The 16,166-nt window shown below is 35.7% G+C and overlaps 1 protein-coding gene across 3 annotated transcripts; it reads right to left on the bottom strand.

Annotated features, from left to right (window-relative positions):
- Positions 1–597: 597 nt before the first annotated feature.
- PTP4A2 (protein tyrosine phosphatase type IVA, member 2) lies at positions 598–10,422 on the bottom strand. 3 transcript variants are annotated; one of them, XM_006894951.1, is made up of 5 exons: positions 9,996–10,100; positions 7,262–7,354; positions 3,626–3,756; positions 1,950–2,024; positions 712–1,018 (listed from the first exon to the last, which is right to left on the bottom strand). In XM_006894951.1, the coding sequence occupies exons 1-5, from the start codon at positions 10,089–10,091 to the stop codon at positions 910–912; spliced, it is 504 nt and encodes a 167-aa protein (XP_006895013.1). In that variant the 5' UTR covers positions 10,092–10,100; the 3' UTR covers positions 712–909. The 3 variants fall into 3 exon arrangements, with proteins under 3 accessions (XP_006895014.1, XP_006895013.1, XP_006895015.1); XM_006894952.1 differs by lacking the exon at positions 7,262–7,354 and having other exon boundaries at positions 598–1,018; positions 9,996–10,422; XM_006894953.1 differs by lacking the exon at positions 1,950–2,024 and having other exon boundaries at positions 910–1,018; positions 9,996–10,091.
- Positions 10,423–16,166: the final 5,744 nt, after the last annotated feature.

The following is a 16,166-nucleotide window of genomic DNA, read 5'->3' on the forward strand; positions in this document are numbered from 1 at the left end:
AGGCACCAGCTTATCTTCACTGGTTGGAAAAGGAAAGATGTGATGATCTGCTAAGTTCTTGAGAAGAGATACTTCTCTCTGAAAATGCTATTTCCCCCTCTAATTTACTGAAACAAAAAAACCAGAACAATGTGGCTCTTGGCTACTGTGCCTAATGTTGAATTGTTTTCAAGGAAAGAAACTAACAAATATTCTATCATCAGTAAAGACTAAAAACCATCTGGATCATACACACTATAGATGCCATTGCTTTTTTTTTCTGCTTTTTTTCTCCTTTCCTTCTCTTTTTTTGGGGGACAGAGAGGGAGGGGGGTTGTTGTTTCTCCTAAGAGTGCCCAGATGGGCTTAAGGCTGCCATACAGCATGCACTTCTACAGCAACAAGGAGTTCTCCTATTCCATCTATAATTTGTATTTCTTTTGGGAGTGGGGTGGGGGGGGAAGAACAGAAGAGGGGGGAATACACCCTCCCTCAAAAAAGAAAAGAGAAAATCCTGTCACAGGGCAATCTACGTGCCAAGTACAATGAAAGAGTGTGCTCCCCAAAAAGACCGTTCAGCACAAGCGAATATCATTTTGCTGGTTTTCCTTAGAGGTCTATTTTGTAAAAGTTTAAAAAGATTTTTAAATAACTCAATCCTGACAGAAATTCAACTTCAACACCAGCAAAATCACTGTTCACTGAATCAATCCCTTTTCCTTTTTTCTTTTCCTTTTCTTACACATTTTATTCACGTTATAGAGGGATTTAGTTTTGTCTGCTTTTTATCCAATCATTAGAAGAGTCTTTGAGGAGTACTAAATCCATCACTACTTTGATGACACAGTTAAGATTCCAGATTCACATTTCCAGGTACCAAGAGTTCCCTCTAAATGCCGCAATCCAGCCAGCCTCCATTTACATTTCTCTCTACTGAACACAGCAATGCCCATTGGTATCTCTGAAGCGTAATCGCATCTTAGGCCGGTATTTCTCCAGGTAAAGCAGCTGTTTGGAATTGAATGCTCCCCTTCTTTTCCTGAGAAATAAAAGATTGGGAACATTATCACACAGCAAAGAAAAAAAAAGCAGGCTAATACACTATAATGTATTCTTTAATGCCTAAGGCTTTTCTAGCTCACTCCACATAACTAAAAACCAACATTATTTCCCATACAATTTCTTAAAACAAAAAATCTGATTTTAAACATTAACTTTCTGAATCTTACTACAAGAATAGACAACTCTTTTTTTTACTTTTACTAGAGTCTATTAGTAATAAAATAAGTCTATTAATAAAAATTGTCATGATTTACCCATAACTGTTCTAATAGATTCTTTAAACAAGAACTGGTAGCAAATAATTAGTACATTAAAGAAAACTTTTAGTGAAGTAGAATGTTCAACATAGAGAGCACTATTTAAATTATGCTCCTAGAAATGCTACTGTATTTTTAATGTCCTCTATCACAGATAATATTTTTTCTGAAAAATAAAAAGGTCAAAAGGAAAGGGCAAAACAATTCTTTCCAAAGAATTCTGGACAACAGAATAGAAGGCTTGTTAATGTAGACTCATGCCAAGATTCTGTCTAGGCATCAATCACCATCTTGATCTTATGCCCAAACAAGTCACTTAAGAGTCTCCACTGATCAACTGCTCCTCTGTAACTCTTTCTTGCCTCTTGGTTACAGGAATATTAGGAGTTGCATTTGGAAAGTATTTTGGACATATATAAAAAAGAGACACTAAAGCAATGATAGATTACTATTTAAATATTCATTTTCAAGATTCCTGAATAATCATAAACTGAGTATATAGTAGTATTCGGAGAGTCTTTACATTTGCTCTTACCTTTACCTTCAAACATTGTTTTACAACAAAAACCAGAAAATTACCCTGTCCTATAACTGAACACTTTCCAAAGTTTCTCTTATCTGAGTTTCTGAACAAAAAATCCATGTACTCACTGTCTAATAAACTGAACTGCATCTTCATACTTCATTCCACATTCAATCAAAGCAAGTGCAACCAGCACAGGTGCCCTGCAGAGAGAAGTAAATTTCTAAATAAGCAAAAACCTTTAAAATTAAATTATTTTTTTAACCCCAAGATTACATACTACCAAAGCAAAGCTAATAAGCTTTAGAACTTTCTTTTTCCTGCATACTAAAATATCTGATTACTTTCCACAGTAAAATATCTATCATTACAGCATCTAAGCTATCTTCTATTTTTAGAAAAAGACTCATCCAGTCTGAATCAACTCATAGCTGATCTCTCCGGTTTCCGAGGCCGTAAATCAGACTTCCTATCCTTCTCTCTCAGAGCCACTGGTACATGCTAATCACCAGAGAATCTGGCCTTTTGTTACTACCACAACTCCCCACAGAGCTCCCTTCTCTAACTTTAAAAACATTAAAGTACAACCCTTTATTTACATCTAAAATTTTCTCAGCATTATATATGTGTATATGTGTGTGTGTGTGTGTATAAATATATAAATACATATAATAAATCTCTGGTCTCTAACCATTAGCTAAGTAAAATAAATGATCACATTAATAATCTCAAGTGCCTCTGTAGTTTCATTCCAAATCAATTTTAGTATCATTTCCTTATAAAATACTAAAAAGGTGCTAGACTTCATTAACAAAATCCCTCTGGTGAGCTACAAAAAGTACCAGAGAATAAATTAAGAATAGTTCTCTATGCAAGTGTTGGGGGGAAAGGGAGAAATACATACATACATATATTATATATATATTTAACAGAAGACATGCCTTTTTAAAAGTATATTTTTTTTAAAAAAGTACATTAGAGGGCACAAACATCAGACTGCCTAACTAGGACAGTTAATAGTTTTAAAATTGTCCCAAGTTATAACACTGCCTTTAGTTTAAGAATAAGGATTGAAATTCTAACCCCTAAGACAATGTACCATACAAAACTGCATAAAAGTAAAATAGCAAACAAAAAGCCTGAGTGAAGCTAATAACCTGAGCTACCACTACCTAGAGGCAACAGCAGCCTGCACTAATGTTTTAAGTCAAAGCGCACATCATAAATTGCATTTAAGCTACCGATAAATGTTGTAAAATCATTACAAGTAACACTAGAGAAAAGAGTTTTAAAATCAAAGTCAATTCTCATTCTCTAGAAATCTTTTCAAGAGTTTAAAGTTCAGCCATCTGCTCTCTACCTAATAACTTCCCACTCATCTCATTCAAGAATAAACCATAGATAACTCTTCAAACTCTAAAATGACTGTGTTGTACATTTCAATGACTCGAACCTCTGATTTGAAAGGACCAAAAAAACAGTGAATTATGAATGTATTTACATATAAAAGGAACTTCTGAACCATCACTCACTAATCTTCTCTACATGAGAATTAGACAATCAGATAAAACAATATTTTAAGAAATCTCTACACCAATTTATACTTTCATTTCCTTTCTGGCAAATTATTTTTTTTTCTATAATTATATTTTATTAATTTTCATAAACATTTACAGAGATTTTGGGTTTCCATTCATTCATTGTTGCACTTCTGGCAAATTATTAATATCGCACCGTAGTGAAATTTTAAGGTGCCATACTTAGGAATAATAATGCATTTCCAGGCAAAAGGGTAACAACTTACCTTCCTAATCCTGCAACACAATGCACTGCAACACAGCAACCTGGCTCTTCACGAAATTTGGTTTTCAAAAGGTTTAGCCAATCATCAACTATCTGATTAGGGGGTGGAGCTCCATCATCAAATGGCCAATCCTGAAAAGAAAATACTTTGTACATTAAATGTCTATTTCCGGTAGGATTAACATCCTAAAACACAATAGTTGTGCAATGGACACAAAATAGGTTTAAATGAAATTAACTGTGCTCTTATACAGTCTTAAAAACACATTTAAAAAAAAAAAAAAAAAGGAAAAAAACATAGTTCTGGTTGCTACTAAAAATGACTAAGATTTAAATTCAATTGTGCCAAATTATTCTTCTCAATGAAATGTAGTTAGTACTGTCAGCAGACTTCTCTTCATATAGAAATCTCTTTTGTCAAAGTGCTAAGAGGTCAGCAGTCTCCAACTAATATGTCAATGTACGTTAGTAACTAGACACAGCAAAGAAAATTTTAAGCCAAGAGAAAGTGAGGATACAACACATGTAAATATGACTAAAAAGTTCACTCTGACAAAATGTACCACCTAGTATTTCACCTACATCTACAGATATTTCTGAAGATCATCTTCAAGATGTCTCAAAGTTGTAACAACTTTTTCTTAGAGAAAGGTTCTCTTGATAAATTTTCAATATTTTGAAGACCGTAACAGAAACACACCATCATCTTTGTGTTTTTAAAGGGAGAAAAAACCAAGTGCCAAATATTTTTAAAGCCCTTCCTAAATGAAACCTATCTCCCACAATGTGTGGAGCACAATGCCACACTATAGGACTGGGGGAGGGGTGCTCTTCTATTTCATGATTTAGAATGCCTTTCAATTAAAACCAACCCTACATATTCACATAACAGGTAGAATTTTATTGTCTTCACTATCCAGAAGGAAATAAAAATCAACATAAATCGGCTTTGAAGTAGAAAAAGGGGAATTCACACTTTTTATGTCCCTTCTCCCATCTATCATAAAGGCATTAATGAAAAAATATTGAGAATTGTTTTAATACTATATGTCTATTCTATAATTGCAATACAGAATATATTGCAGCCTATCCTATGTTGTATCTGCAAAGTCTCCTGTCAGAGACCTCTTGATAATACTGAAGAGTAATGATGCCAGTCTGGAGACTAAGGTGCACCTGATCCAGACCCTCAATGAGATGGACTAACTCAATGACTGGGGTTATGAGGGTAGATGTGTCAGAAACAAGACTGGCACAGGGTAGAGCAGGTTTTAGGGAAGTTGTACATAGGGTCGCTGAGTCACAGGTGACTCAACAGCACTTAACAACATGTCTATTCTAATGATATGTATTAATAATAATATTTGGGTTATATATAATATTTTTACATAATATGTTCATTATAATATAATAGTGTCTATCCTAACAACAACTCTAATGAGACAGAATAAGGCTACAAATGTGTTATCCAGTTGGAACCAATTCATAGCTGACCTTCCAAATGGGTTTCTAGAGGCTGTACACCGCACAGGAGACTACCCATATTTCTCCCTTGAAGGAACTGATAGATCCTAACAGCATGTCTTTGGGTTGGCAGTGCAACTCCTTATCACTATAACCACCACAGTTCCCTAAAGATACAGTAAGATCCTGGAAAAGATAAATGTGAGTCACTATTGCCAATAATGACTCTGCAGCTATTGGCACTACAAGAATGTTTCATGTTCAAGCTTCAAACTGGTTCATTCCAGTATAATCCAGACATTGAACTGGAATATACATTTTAACAAACTCCTCAAAGTGATGTTTATATATACATTCTGATTCAATATATTGGGAAAGGAAATGCAAATTCTCAGCAGCAGGTCAAATGGAATGAAACAGTTCATGTAAACCATTGGCCAGGATAGTATATTAAAGTTCAAGTTGTCAACTACATCCAATAATTAAAAAGCTATCATGGCTATTCTAATAAAAGTCACTATTCCAGAGTTTGACTGATATAGCACTAAAACTTGTAGGCATCTTAGTTGAGAACTCCAATTAAGAAACAATAACAAAACCTATTTCACTTACTCATAAAATGGGTTTCTATCAAACAAAGCATTAACAAAGTAATTTTAAAGCATGTGAACTTCCAATGGACTATGCTAAAACTGTCAGTCTATTCAATGCAGTCCAGATTTCTAAGAACAATAAAAAGATTAATGATTCTTAATGTTATTAATTATAAAATTTTCAGAATAGTTTCAGTAACTTAATGTTTCAATTGAACTACAAAAGAAATCTAATCACACACAAACTTATCTGGAGTAGGTTGTCTTTCTCTCCTTATTATCTTCCCTCACCTTTTCCCCCTTAGAAATTTTCCATAAAATATGAAGTAACTAATCTTTTACTCAGAGAGCTCTGGTGGCCTACTGGTATTGAGTGGCACTGCCCACCTGAAACCACACTGTTCAAATCCATGAGCTGTTTAGGAAGAAAAAGAGGGACAATCTTCTCTTGTGCAATTTATAGCTTCTTAAAACTCACTGTAGAGTCAACTATGAGTCAGTTCCTCCTCAACAATACATAACAACAACAACAACAATCTTTTATTTGCAAAAAAAGAGTAAGTCCATCAATGACTTAAGAATGGTTGATGGATTCTATTCCCAATGTGGTGAGTAGTATCTGGGGTCTTAAAAGCTGTAGGTAGCCATTTAGGACACAAGTATTGGTCTCTTCATCCAGTACAAAAAAAAGTAAACCATAGAGTTAACAAAGATAGTAGTCTACATGATGTAAAGGCCACGCAAGCCATGGGCCTCACTTACCCTGCAACCAGAGCTGGATGGTGTCTAGCTACTATTATATTCTGTTTAGCATCACAACAGAGGGATCCTGGTACAATGTAAGGAAAATGTGGCACAGAGCTAAAATTGTGTAAATGTCCACACTTTTTGGATGGATGGACTTGAAACTAGAAAAATAATAATCTCTAACATTAACATCTTGAAATATTCTATAAACCTTAAATTGAAATTATCCATTGAGGTCACTTTTAGACAAATAACAGACTGGCTCATAAAATAAAGAGTATTATTCAAGTATCACTCATGATTAGTCAGTGTCATCAAAAAACATCCATGTAAGACTAAATGTTAACAAATTACACAAGATGAGAAGGTAAGAGGGCAGAGAAATCAGAATATTGAAAATGGTATAAACCAAATGGAATGAGAAAGAAGATATAATGTGGAAAATACAGCCAGTAGAAATTATTCAATAATAACATAATCTGCTGTGTAAACTTTCACTTTAAGCAAATATTTTTAAGAAATAATAGTGTGTGATGGAAAGTACTTCCATTTAAATTCAACCAGTAGCCTAGAAAAAAAATTAAACATTAAGTTGAAATTAATATTTTCAGTTTCTTGAAATACATGTACATTAAATTTTGCTTTTTGTGTTGAAAACACTCATTTGTAGAATTTAAGGATACAATGACTAAAATAGCCAAATTATTAAGGGATTAAAAATTGTTATGAACACTGAATATTCTATTATAAATTGTAACAATATTAAGCTTTATAAATACCTATGTTTGAAAGGTAAAACTCTGTAGTAAAAATTAAAAACACTACACACTCACTAGAACGTGGATTCCTTCTTTTTCAACTGGGGCTTTATCATACGTAGCATCACAAACTCGAACCAAAGTTGTCACTCCATACTTCTTAAGTTCCTTTATTGGGGGGGAAAAACAGCACACACACAAGTACTTGGGGATTTGCTTTCGAACCTCCAACTAGAGCTTTAGAAAAATATATTATAAATCCCAACAAGGTATCATTCTTAGCCTATTAAAGATCAAAACAGTTCTCATGGTAGCAAAGGACACTCAAGCACTACCAATGAGATTATGAGTAAAATTCACTTTTCTACAAAGCAAATTGATAGTACAGACAAAAAACTTAAAAATATGTAATGCATTTTTACCTAGAAATTCTACTTTTGGGAACTTATAGTATTAACCTAAAGATTCAGGTATCACATGCAATATAGAGCTTATTGGAACTGCAAAAAACTAGCAACAACATTGTCCAAAAACAAGAATGATTTTTTTAAAAATTCATGAACTATTATCGTGTCTATATGTATAAATATATACATATATGCAGAGAAAAAATAGTAACAGTTGAGTATTTTTAAACTGTCTTTTTATTTACATAGATCTGAATTTTTATGCAAAAAAACATTTAATGTTTCTTAATTTAAAGAAAGAATAAAAGGAGTTTTGAAATGAAAAAGGGGGAGGGGAAATGACAAATTAAAAAGCTAGCTAACACAGTTCATATCCAGGAACCTTGCTCCTTTAAAGTTTTCTACAATGACTACCTATCTTCCACTAACATCTTTTTATAGTTTCAGAACAGTGCCTTCTGCCACTTTAGGAGTGTATGACCAAGGAATCTGGGGCTGAAAATAGCATCACATAATTCAGCCAGGCTTAAAGGTGACTGAACAACTTAAGGGCATACAGGCCTAGAATCAACTTGAACACTGTGTACATGAAGTTAAGCAGCTTAGGGAATTACAGGTATAAATAAACAGGAACATTGACAGCCTGGAAGAGGTATCTATCTATCATTCAGTTATTACAGAGTAAGGTTATTTTAATTGTTAAAAAAAATTCACAGAAAAATCTTATGTCAAACTGAAAAAAGTTGGAAGTATTATTTCAAATAAGAAATTTAAAACATAAATTTTAAAATGCAACTAAAATCCCATTAACATGAACTCCACAATAACCATTCATTGAAAGCCTGTGGAAGAATTTTTTAAATAAGTATTTGATACCTAAACAAGTAAAAAACCTCTTTTAGGTCAATTTTGTCATCTAGAAAATGAGAATAGTTAACTTGGAATCCAACACTCTAATTCTACTTGGTAAATAAAGCAACAGAAGGGAGCTCTGGTGGCCTAGTGGCAAGAAGCTGCCCTGCAATCCCAGAGGTGTGCGATTCAAATCCACCAGATGCTCTGCTGGAGAAGGAGGGGGACAATCTCCTCCTGTACCAGGTCAGATCTGCTTTGACGGTACACGTACAAATAAAATTAAAAAAAAAAAAAAAGCCAAAGAAAACACAATCAAGTTTCTAAACCCTATATATCATGCCAAGAAAGCTCTGCTGGTGTATTCTGTAGGGAGATGCACTGCTAATCCAAATTTTGCACCTCTGATGGTTTGGATCCACCAATGGCTCCAAGGGGAAAAGATGGGTCATTTCCTCCTATGCAACTCACAGTCTCAGAAACCCTTTAGAGTGTTAGCTATTTGTCAGTTCTGACTCAATGGTAATGAGTTAAAGTTCTGAAACTTATATATGATGATCAATATTGCTATAAAGGGAGCTCTGGTGACTTAGTGGAAAGGAATTGCACTGCCGATGCAAAGATATGTGGTTCAAAACCACCAGATGCTCTGCTGGAGAAAAAAGGACCCAGCAATGGGTTGCTACAATTCAATGGTACACCACAACAACACTGCTATACAGCTTTAGGACAGCTCTTGACCAAAGGCAATTAAATCTTTTAAATGGAACATGGATTTAGTGTCAGAAAACTCACTAAGTATTTGTTGTCACTTACTATTCCCCTTTTTTGCAAATCACTGAATTGCTTTGACCTTTAGTTTCCTCTTCTGTAAGAGGGAAAGAATAACAGTACCTATAATTCTGGGTTCTGTAGGAGAAAGATGGACAAACATCTTCCATGTGATTGACAGCCTCAGGAACCCAATGAGCTTGTGAGTCAGTTCCAACACAAAGACAATGAGAATGAGTGAGTATCTCACAGGAGTCCTAGTGGTGGCATTAACTGGTTACATGTTGCACTGCTAATCAAAGTAGTGGTTCAAACCCATCAGGCACTCTTGGGAAGAAAGGCTCCTCCCATGAAGACTCAGAGTCTCTGAAACTCAATGGAGCAACACTATGAATATGAACTGACTCAACAGCAACAGGGTTTGGTTTTTATATCTCACAGGGTGTGAGAAGCAAATGACATCATGCATAAAACTTATATATAATGCTTGACACACACAAAGTGTTCAATAAATATTATTTTTATTATTTGAAAGCACAACTAAGAACCACTGACAAATGTAAAAATGATACAAAGAAAAGCACAGATAATCGTGAAAGTTTCCCTAAATTCTAAAATTGTTTTAAAAACCCAACACAAAGACTGCTAATATATAACTACCCACCATCAATAACCAAAACAAATAACTTTATGAGATTTCTTCAAAATGATGTTAATTTTTAATGATATTTTATCCATAAAACAATAAAAAATGTAGACCGTGCTACAATCTTACTTACCTCTGTGAACTTGTTGAGGGTAGCATTGGTAGGGTTGTGAGTTATCAAAAAACGCATGTTCTCATAGGAGATCTCCACAGGGGCTGGACGGTTCATTATGGCAAATAAAAAATGAGTGTTTTTGTGTGTATGTGTGTCTGTGTGTGTCTTTGAGCAGGAGAGAGTGAGATGGGGAAGTGAAAAAAAAAAGTCAATAAATCTTGAAATGTTTCACAGCAGAAAACATTTAAAAGACCACTAGAATACCTATTATCGGTCAGTGTTTTCTCTATTTAACGTGTTTATTAAGAAGCTTCTCTCTTCAAGATAAGCAGAAGTATTTAGAATCCACTTGAATCCAAATTCAACTTGGGCCTCAACGACTGTGGATGGATACCTTCGGACTCCAAAAAAATCCAACTACACACACTTAAGCAGCCTTTACTACATTTAGGCACTAGTGAGACAAGTTAGAAGTGTAGGTCACTTTCCAATTTTGTTTACTTGAAGCTTAATTTTTTTACTGGAGTCATTAAAGAAATAGGCTTGTTATTAAAAAAAAGAAAAAGAAAAAAAAAAGCCAACTATTTCTGAGGCCAGTCTCGGTGTCCAGAGTCTTCAAGGCAAGGTTAATTATGGCACATAGAAACCCCAAGCTCACTTGTCAGCGAAAATGCTGTGCTGAGCCTGGCAGAAGTCTGCCCTCACACTCAGAATCGCCATAAATGTGCAGCGTATATTCCAACGAAAAACCTGGCAAGGGAAAACATAAGTAAAATGAACTGGAGGTAGACAGCATAGTAAATACAGTACCAGAAATCAAGTGCATTATAAGCACAATTGTTTGTAACATACCATTGAATCAGAACCAACTCACAGTTGACTTTCCAGCAGGTTTTAAGAGGCAACCAACTACATGGAAGCTCCCTCAGAGCAACTCGATTAGAGTATCATGCGGTTTTGGGTTGGCAGAGCACCTCCTGACCACTAAGCCACCAGTAACTGTGTTATGTTGTTGGTATGTGCCACTGAGTCAGAAACAACTCTCAGGTGACCCTCCAGCAGGTTTCAGCAGCAGTAAATCACAGGAGGAACCTGCCCATCCTCCCACAGAGCAGTTAGTGGAAGAAGTACATAAGAGTTCAAAATATCAGAGGTTCAAAAGTTAAATGTATTTTCTTTCTTCAAAACTAGATTCAACAAAGTTCTGGGAATAATAAACCGTTTCTTACTTGTCATTTTTTAACTAGTAAGATCAACAATTTATCTCATTGTTTTTCTACCTTGATGGTTAAAAGGTTCACACAAACTTTTCATTTAAATATGCTACATCTGCGCTCTGGTGGTCTAGTGGCAAAAAATTGCGCGCTGCAATCCCGAAGGCATGCAGTTCTAATCAGCCAGCTGCTCAGTGGGAGAAGGATGGGCAATCTCTTCCTGTGTGATTTACTGCCTCTGAAAACCTGCCTCTGAGTTTTATCTAACTCCAACTTAAAGGTACACAAAAAAACATACCTGTAAATGGGTGAAGGATATTACCAAAATTCTCCCCATAGATGTAAAATTTATTCAACGCAATATATATGGACTGGCTCTCAATTATTATTTCAATTTATAATACACTGCCAAAAAAATTATCTTTCTTCATAACTTTTAGTAGTTGTTACCAGCATGAGAACTGAGGACACAGGGTCTGAAGTGAAATATCTTGTCTAAGGTCACTATATTATTGTTGTTGCTGAGTGCTGCCAAGTCAAAACCAACCTATAGCTGACCCTCCAGCGGGTTTTCAGAGGCAGTAAATCACACTGAAGGTGAATGCCCTTTCTTCTCCCCAGAGAAACTGATGGATTGAAACCACACACTTTGAGGGCAGCTTCTTACCACTAGGCCTTGTTAGTCCAGGGTTCTAAGCAATACACCTCAATACCTATTGACTTAAAGAACACAGATTAACATATAAAACCCACCCTCTCGTGTAATTCAGTTGAGGTTTTTACTACTTCTCACATCACTGCCTAAAGAGTTATCTGAAGATCACTTATTCAAAAGGCTTTCTTCTTCCCCAAATATTAATTCCTACCAAAAACAAAGAGCTTTCAGAATATTTATTATTATTTTAGATCTACAGTTTTGAAACACAGTTATCTTTATGTCTCTGTCAGATTAAGTGAGCATAATCATAAATTCCTCTCAAATTCCAGGCAACGGATTCTTTTCACTTGCCTCTTCACCAAGCCACCAATACAAGCTTATTTAGAAGTTGGTTAAAAAAAAAGAGGATGATGGTCAAATAGAAAAAGACACAAAAGAGAACAATTCCAGAACCCTTTTCAGGAAGAAACTTAAGAGACAGCAGTAAGAACGAATTTGGGCCTCCAAACTTTTAAATCTATTCTCCTATTTTCAATCCTTGTTTTTTTATTATATTCTTTTCTGGTATTTTCTTTTATAAACTATGTACTTGTAGTTCTATTACTACAGCTGCAAGTACAAAATTAAAACAATGCTAAAAATGAGAGATACCAGAAATTCAAAGTGAAACCCAACAATTTCAGTTACACTTTGGCAGAATGAGTTTATCCGCTGTGAAAATACTTTGCTCAAACTGAGGACACTGAAAGAAACAAAAATATACACCCATACTCTTATCTGATAATTCTGGCTGTTAACTCCAAACATTATATTTCAGACTACTCCTTAGAAACAAGGAATTTTAGATCTAAAAGGAAATTAGTGATCAATTACTCTAAATTTCTCTCTTAAAAAAGTGAAAACATCCGGGATACTGAGTGGTTAAAATGACTTATCCTTCCTGGCATGTCTATGCCAGGAAATTTGGAAGACATCCTGCTGGCTGAATGACTGAAAGAGATCCATATTTTTTTTCCCATTCCCAAGAAAAGTAATCCAACAGAATGTGAAAATTATCAAGCAATATCATTAATATTATGTGAAATAAAAAACACTACTGAAGAGAATTAAAAAATAGCTAGTACAGTGTACACGTGTGTGTGTGTGCGCGCGCGCGCGCGCGTATGGAACTTTCAGAAGTTTAAGCAGGATTTAGAAGAGGCCATGGCACCAGGAATATTACTGTTGATGTCAGATGGATCCTGGCTGAAATTAAGTAATACCAGAAGAATGTCTATTTGTACTTTATTGACTATGCAAAGGCATCTGAACATGTGAATCATAACAAATTATGGTTAACACTGAGAAGAATGGGAATCCCAAACACTTAAATTGTGCTCATGTAAAACCTATTCCTAAACCTATGCTATCATGTGAACAGAGCAGACTACTACACGGTTTAAAATTAAGAAAGATGTGCGTCAGGGTTGCATCCTTTCTCCATACTTATTCAAGCTGTATGCTGAACAAATTATTTGAAAAGCTGGACTCTATGAAGAAGAATGTGGCATCAGGATGGGAGCAACACTTATCAATAATCTATGTTACACAGTTGAGACAACTTTGCTTGCTGAAAGTGAGGAGGACTTTAAGCACTTGCTGCAGAATATCAAGGAATGTAGCCTTCAATATGGATTGTATTTCAATGTCAAGAAAACAAAAATTCTCACCATTGGACCAATAGGCAACATCATGATGGACAGAGAAAAGACTGAAATTGTCCACAATTTCATCTTATTTGGATCCACAATCAAAACCCTTAGTGCCAGCAGTAAGAAAACATACTGCACTGGAAAAGTCTGTAGTTAGGGACCTCTCCAAATTACTGAGCAATGCTGTCAGTTTGAGGTCTTAACGTGTGCCTGATTCAGACCATGGACTATGCATTTGAAAGCAGGACAATGAATAAAGCTGACAGAAAAACTCATGCCTTTGAGCTATGGTGTTAGAGGAGTGAATAGCCCATGGGCTGCCAAATAACTATGTCTTGGAGAAGGTGCAACCAGAGTGATCCATAGAAGAAAAAAATAATAAAGCTTCATCTCACATACTCTGGGCATTTTGCTAGGAAAGGTTATTTCCTTGGAAAGGAACATCAAACTTGGAAAGGAGAAGGTTGGCGAAACAGAGACAGACCCTCAAAGAGATGGAATGTTACAGCAATGGGTTGTGAGAATGGCACAAGATAGGACAGGGTACAGCAGATCTGTTGTTCATAGGGTCACTATGAGTCATAGTACTAAGTAAGTGGAAAATTAAAAAAATAAAAAAATGTAAAAAAAATAACTCTGGTCTCCTGACTATTCATTTCTCCTTCAATTTAGACTAATGAAGGCATCAACATATTTTTCAAGTCACAATCTTTTTTTGTGGAAATGTAGCTTTTCAAGTATTTCTTTGGATGCTCGTCTGTATCAGTACACAGCAAAACACAAGGAAATTCTAACTTGTTTGAATCCCTTTGGTTCAATGATGTTATCAGAGCTAATGTGTGTGTCAGGTGAGTAAAAGCACTCGAAGAATTGCACTGTAGTGATGGCCAGGTTTAAAAGATTATAGCTCTATATTAAGTGTTCTACCTAGTGTCCAGTGTTTGCTCAGCAAACAGAGAAGGCTTTATCCCAACTTATTCCTCTGAACTCATTTTGAAAAGACCACTTCCAGGGATGATAATTCACTATTACATTTTTAATTCTTAACACCATACGGAAATTAAAAAAAAAAAATACTGCCAAAAAACCCCAGCAAATTCTATTAAAGCTAACATCTCCCTGATAAAAGCAAGTTTCTGCCCCTTCCCCTCCCCCAAAGTTAAAATAAGCATCAACAGTTAAATTCCTGCACCTGTCAATTCAGATAAACTAATGTTAACTCCCTTGACATTCATAAGAATGCAAAGCAAATAGGCTGTAAAAAATCATAAACAACCACAGCTGGTTCAGACTGAAAAGTTGCAATGCCCTATGCTTTAATGCAAGCTCTGCATCTGTGCACCTACACAAAAATTTTCTCAAGTTGTCTTTGCTATTAATTCTGCTCTCTCCACTTAAGTATAAATTAAATTTTGCTTTCATCTAGTAGGTGATAGGAAAGGCTGTTTAGTTGACATCTAATAGCAGTCTAATTTAAATATGCATCCAAATGTCCTCTACTTTTCAAAGAGTAACTCTAAAACTATGTTAGTTACACAAAAGACTGATTAAAACTTTGAAGAACTCTGGAGAAATACTGTGAATCAAAAGGTCAAGTGGTTCTAACTCACCATCTGCTGTTAGAGATCAGTATGTTAGACTGTTCCCAAGAACCTACGAAAACCTATGGGACAGATCTACTTTGTCCTACAGAGCCACTATGAGCCTAGAGTACACTTGACAGCACCTAAAAACATGTTAAAAACAGTTTAAAGTCCAATGTTAGCACTCTTCTGCTTACATCTACCTACATAAAAATCAAAAGTCATTATGAGTGAAATATTTAACCATCATTTAATTATTTTATGCTTGGCTCCACAGTCAACAGTCTTGGCACCAGCAGCCAGGAAATTAAAAGGTGCGTTGCCATGGGAAAGTCTGCTGTTAGGGACCTCTCCAAAGTACTGAAGAGCAATGGTGTCTCTCTGGAGACTAAGGTGCGTCTGATACAGGCCATGGTCTTCGCAATCACTTGTTATGCATCAGAGAGTTGGACAATGACCAAGGAGGATAGAAGGAGAATTGATGCCTTTGAGATGTGGTGCTGGAGAAGAGTATTGAGAATACCATGGACTGCTAGGAAAACAGATTTGTCCTGGAAAGGGTCAAACCGGGTGGCTCCTTGGAGGCAAGGATTCTGAAGCTCCGTCTAACATACTTTGGACATGTTGTGAGGAGAGACCGGTCCTTAGAGAACGACATCATGCTTGGGAGGGTGGACGGACAGTGCAGGAGAGGAAGGCCCTCTATGAGGTGGGTTGATTCAGTGACTGGGATAACTGGGATGGGAGTGTCAGAGACAGTGCGATTGGCACAGGACAGAGCGGAGTTTAGGGCTGTTGTACATAGGGTCACTATGAGTCGCAAGCGACTTGACGGCACATAACAACAACAACAACATTCTGGAATATTCTTAAAAGCAAAAACTATGCAAAGATCAATAAAATAGATCCATATGAACAGATTATGGAAAGATGCCTCATAAGTGAGAATGGGCAAGGTACAGAGCAGAATGAAAAGTTTCCTAGAAATATAGGTGAGCACTGTGTGTTCACACAGTCTGAAAAATTACAAAGGTGGGAAGGGG

Source organism: Elephantulus edwardii, unplaced genomic scaffold (assembly GCF_000299155.1).
Source record: "Elephantulus edwardii isolate Elephantulus edwardi_28Jun2011 unplaced genomic scaffold, EleEdw1.0 scaffold00152, whole genome shotgun sequence".
In the NCBI taxonomy this organism is placed as follows: Eukaryota; Metazoa; Chordata; class Mammalia; order Macroscelidea; family Macroscelididae; genus Elephantulus; species Elephantulus edwardii.

What these genes read in the sequence shown, in the direction of transcription:
- PTP4A2 (XM_006894951.1), bottom strand. Translation starts at nt 10,091, where the DNA reads ATGAACCGTCCAGCCCCTGTGGAGATCTCCTATGAGAACATGCGTTTT. An exon ending in CCCTCAACAAGTTCACAGAG is followed by an intron (nt 7,355 to 9,995) that starts GTAAGTAAGATT and finishes CCCCCAATAAAG; the next exon opens with GAACTTAAGAAGTATGGAGT. An exon ending in GCAGTTCAGTTTATTAGACA is followed by an intron (nt 1,019 to 1,949) that starts GTGAGTACATGG and finishes TTTATTTCTCAG; the next exon opens with GAAAAGAAGGGGAGCATTCA.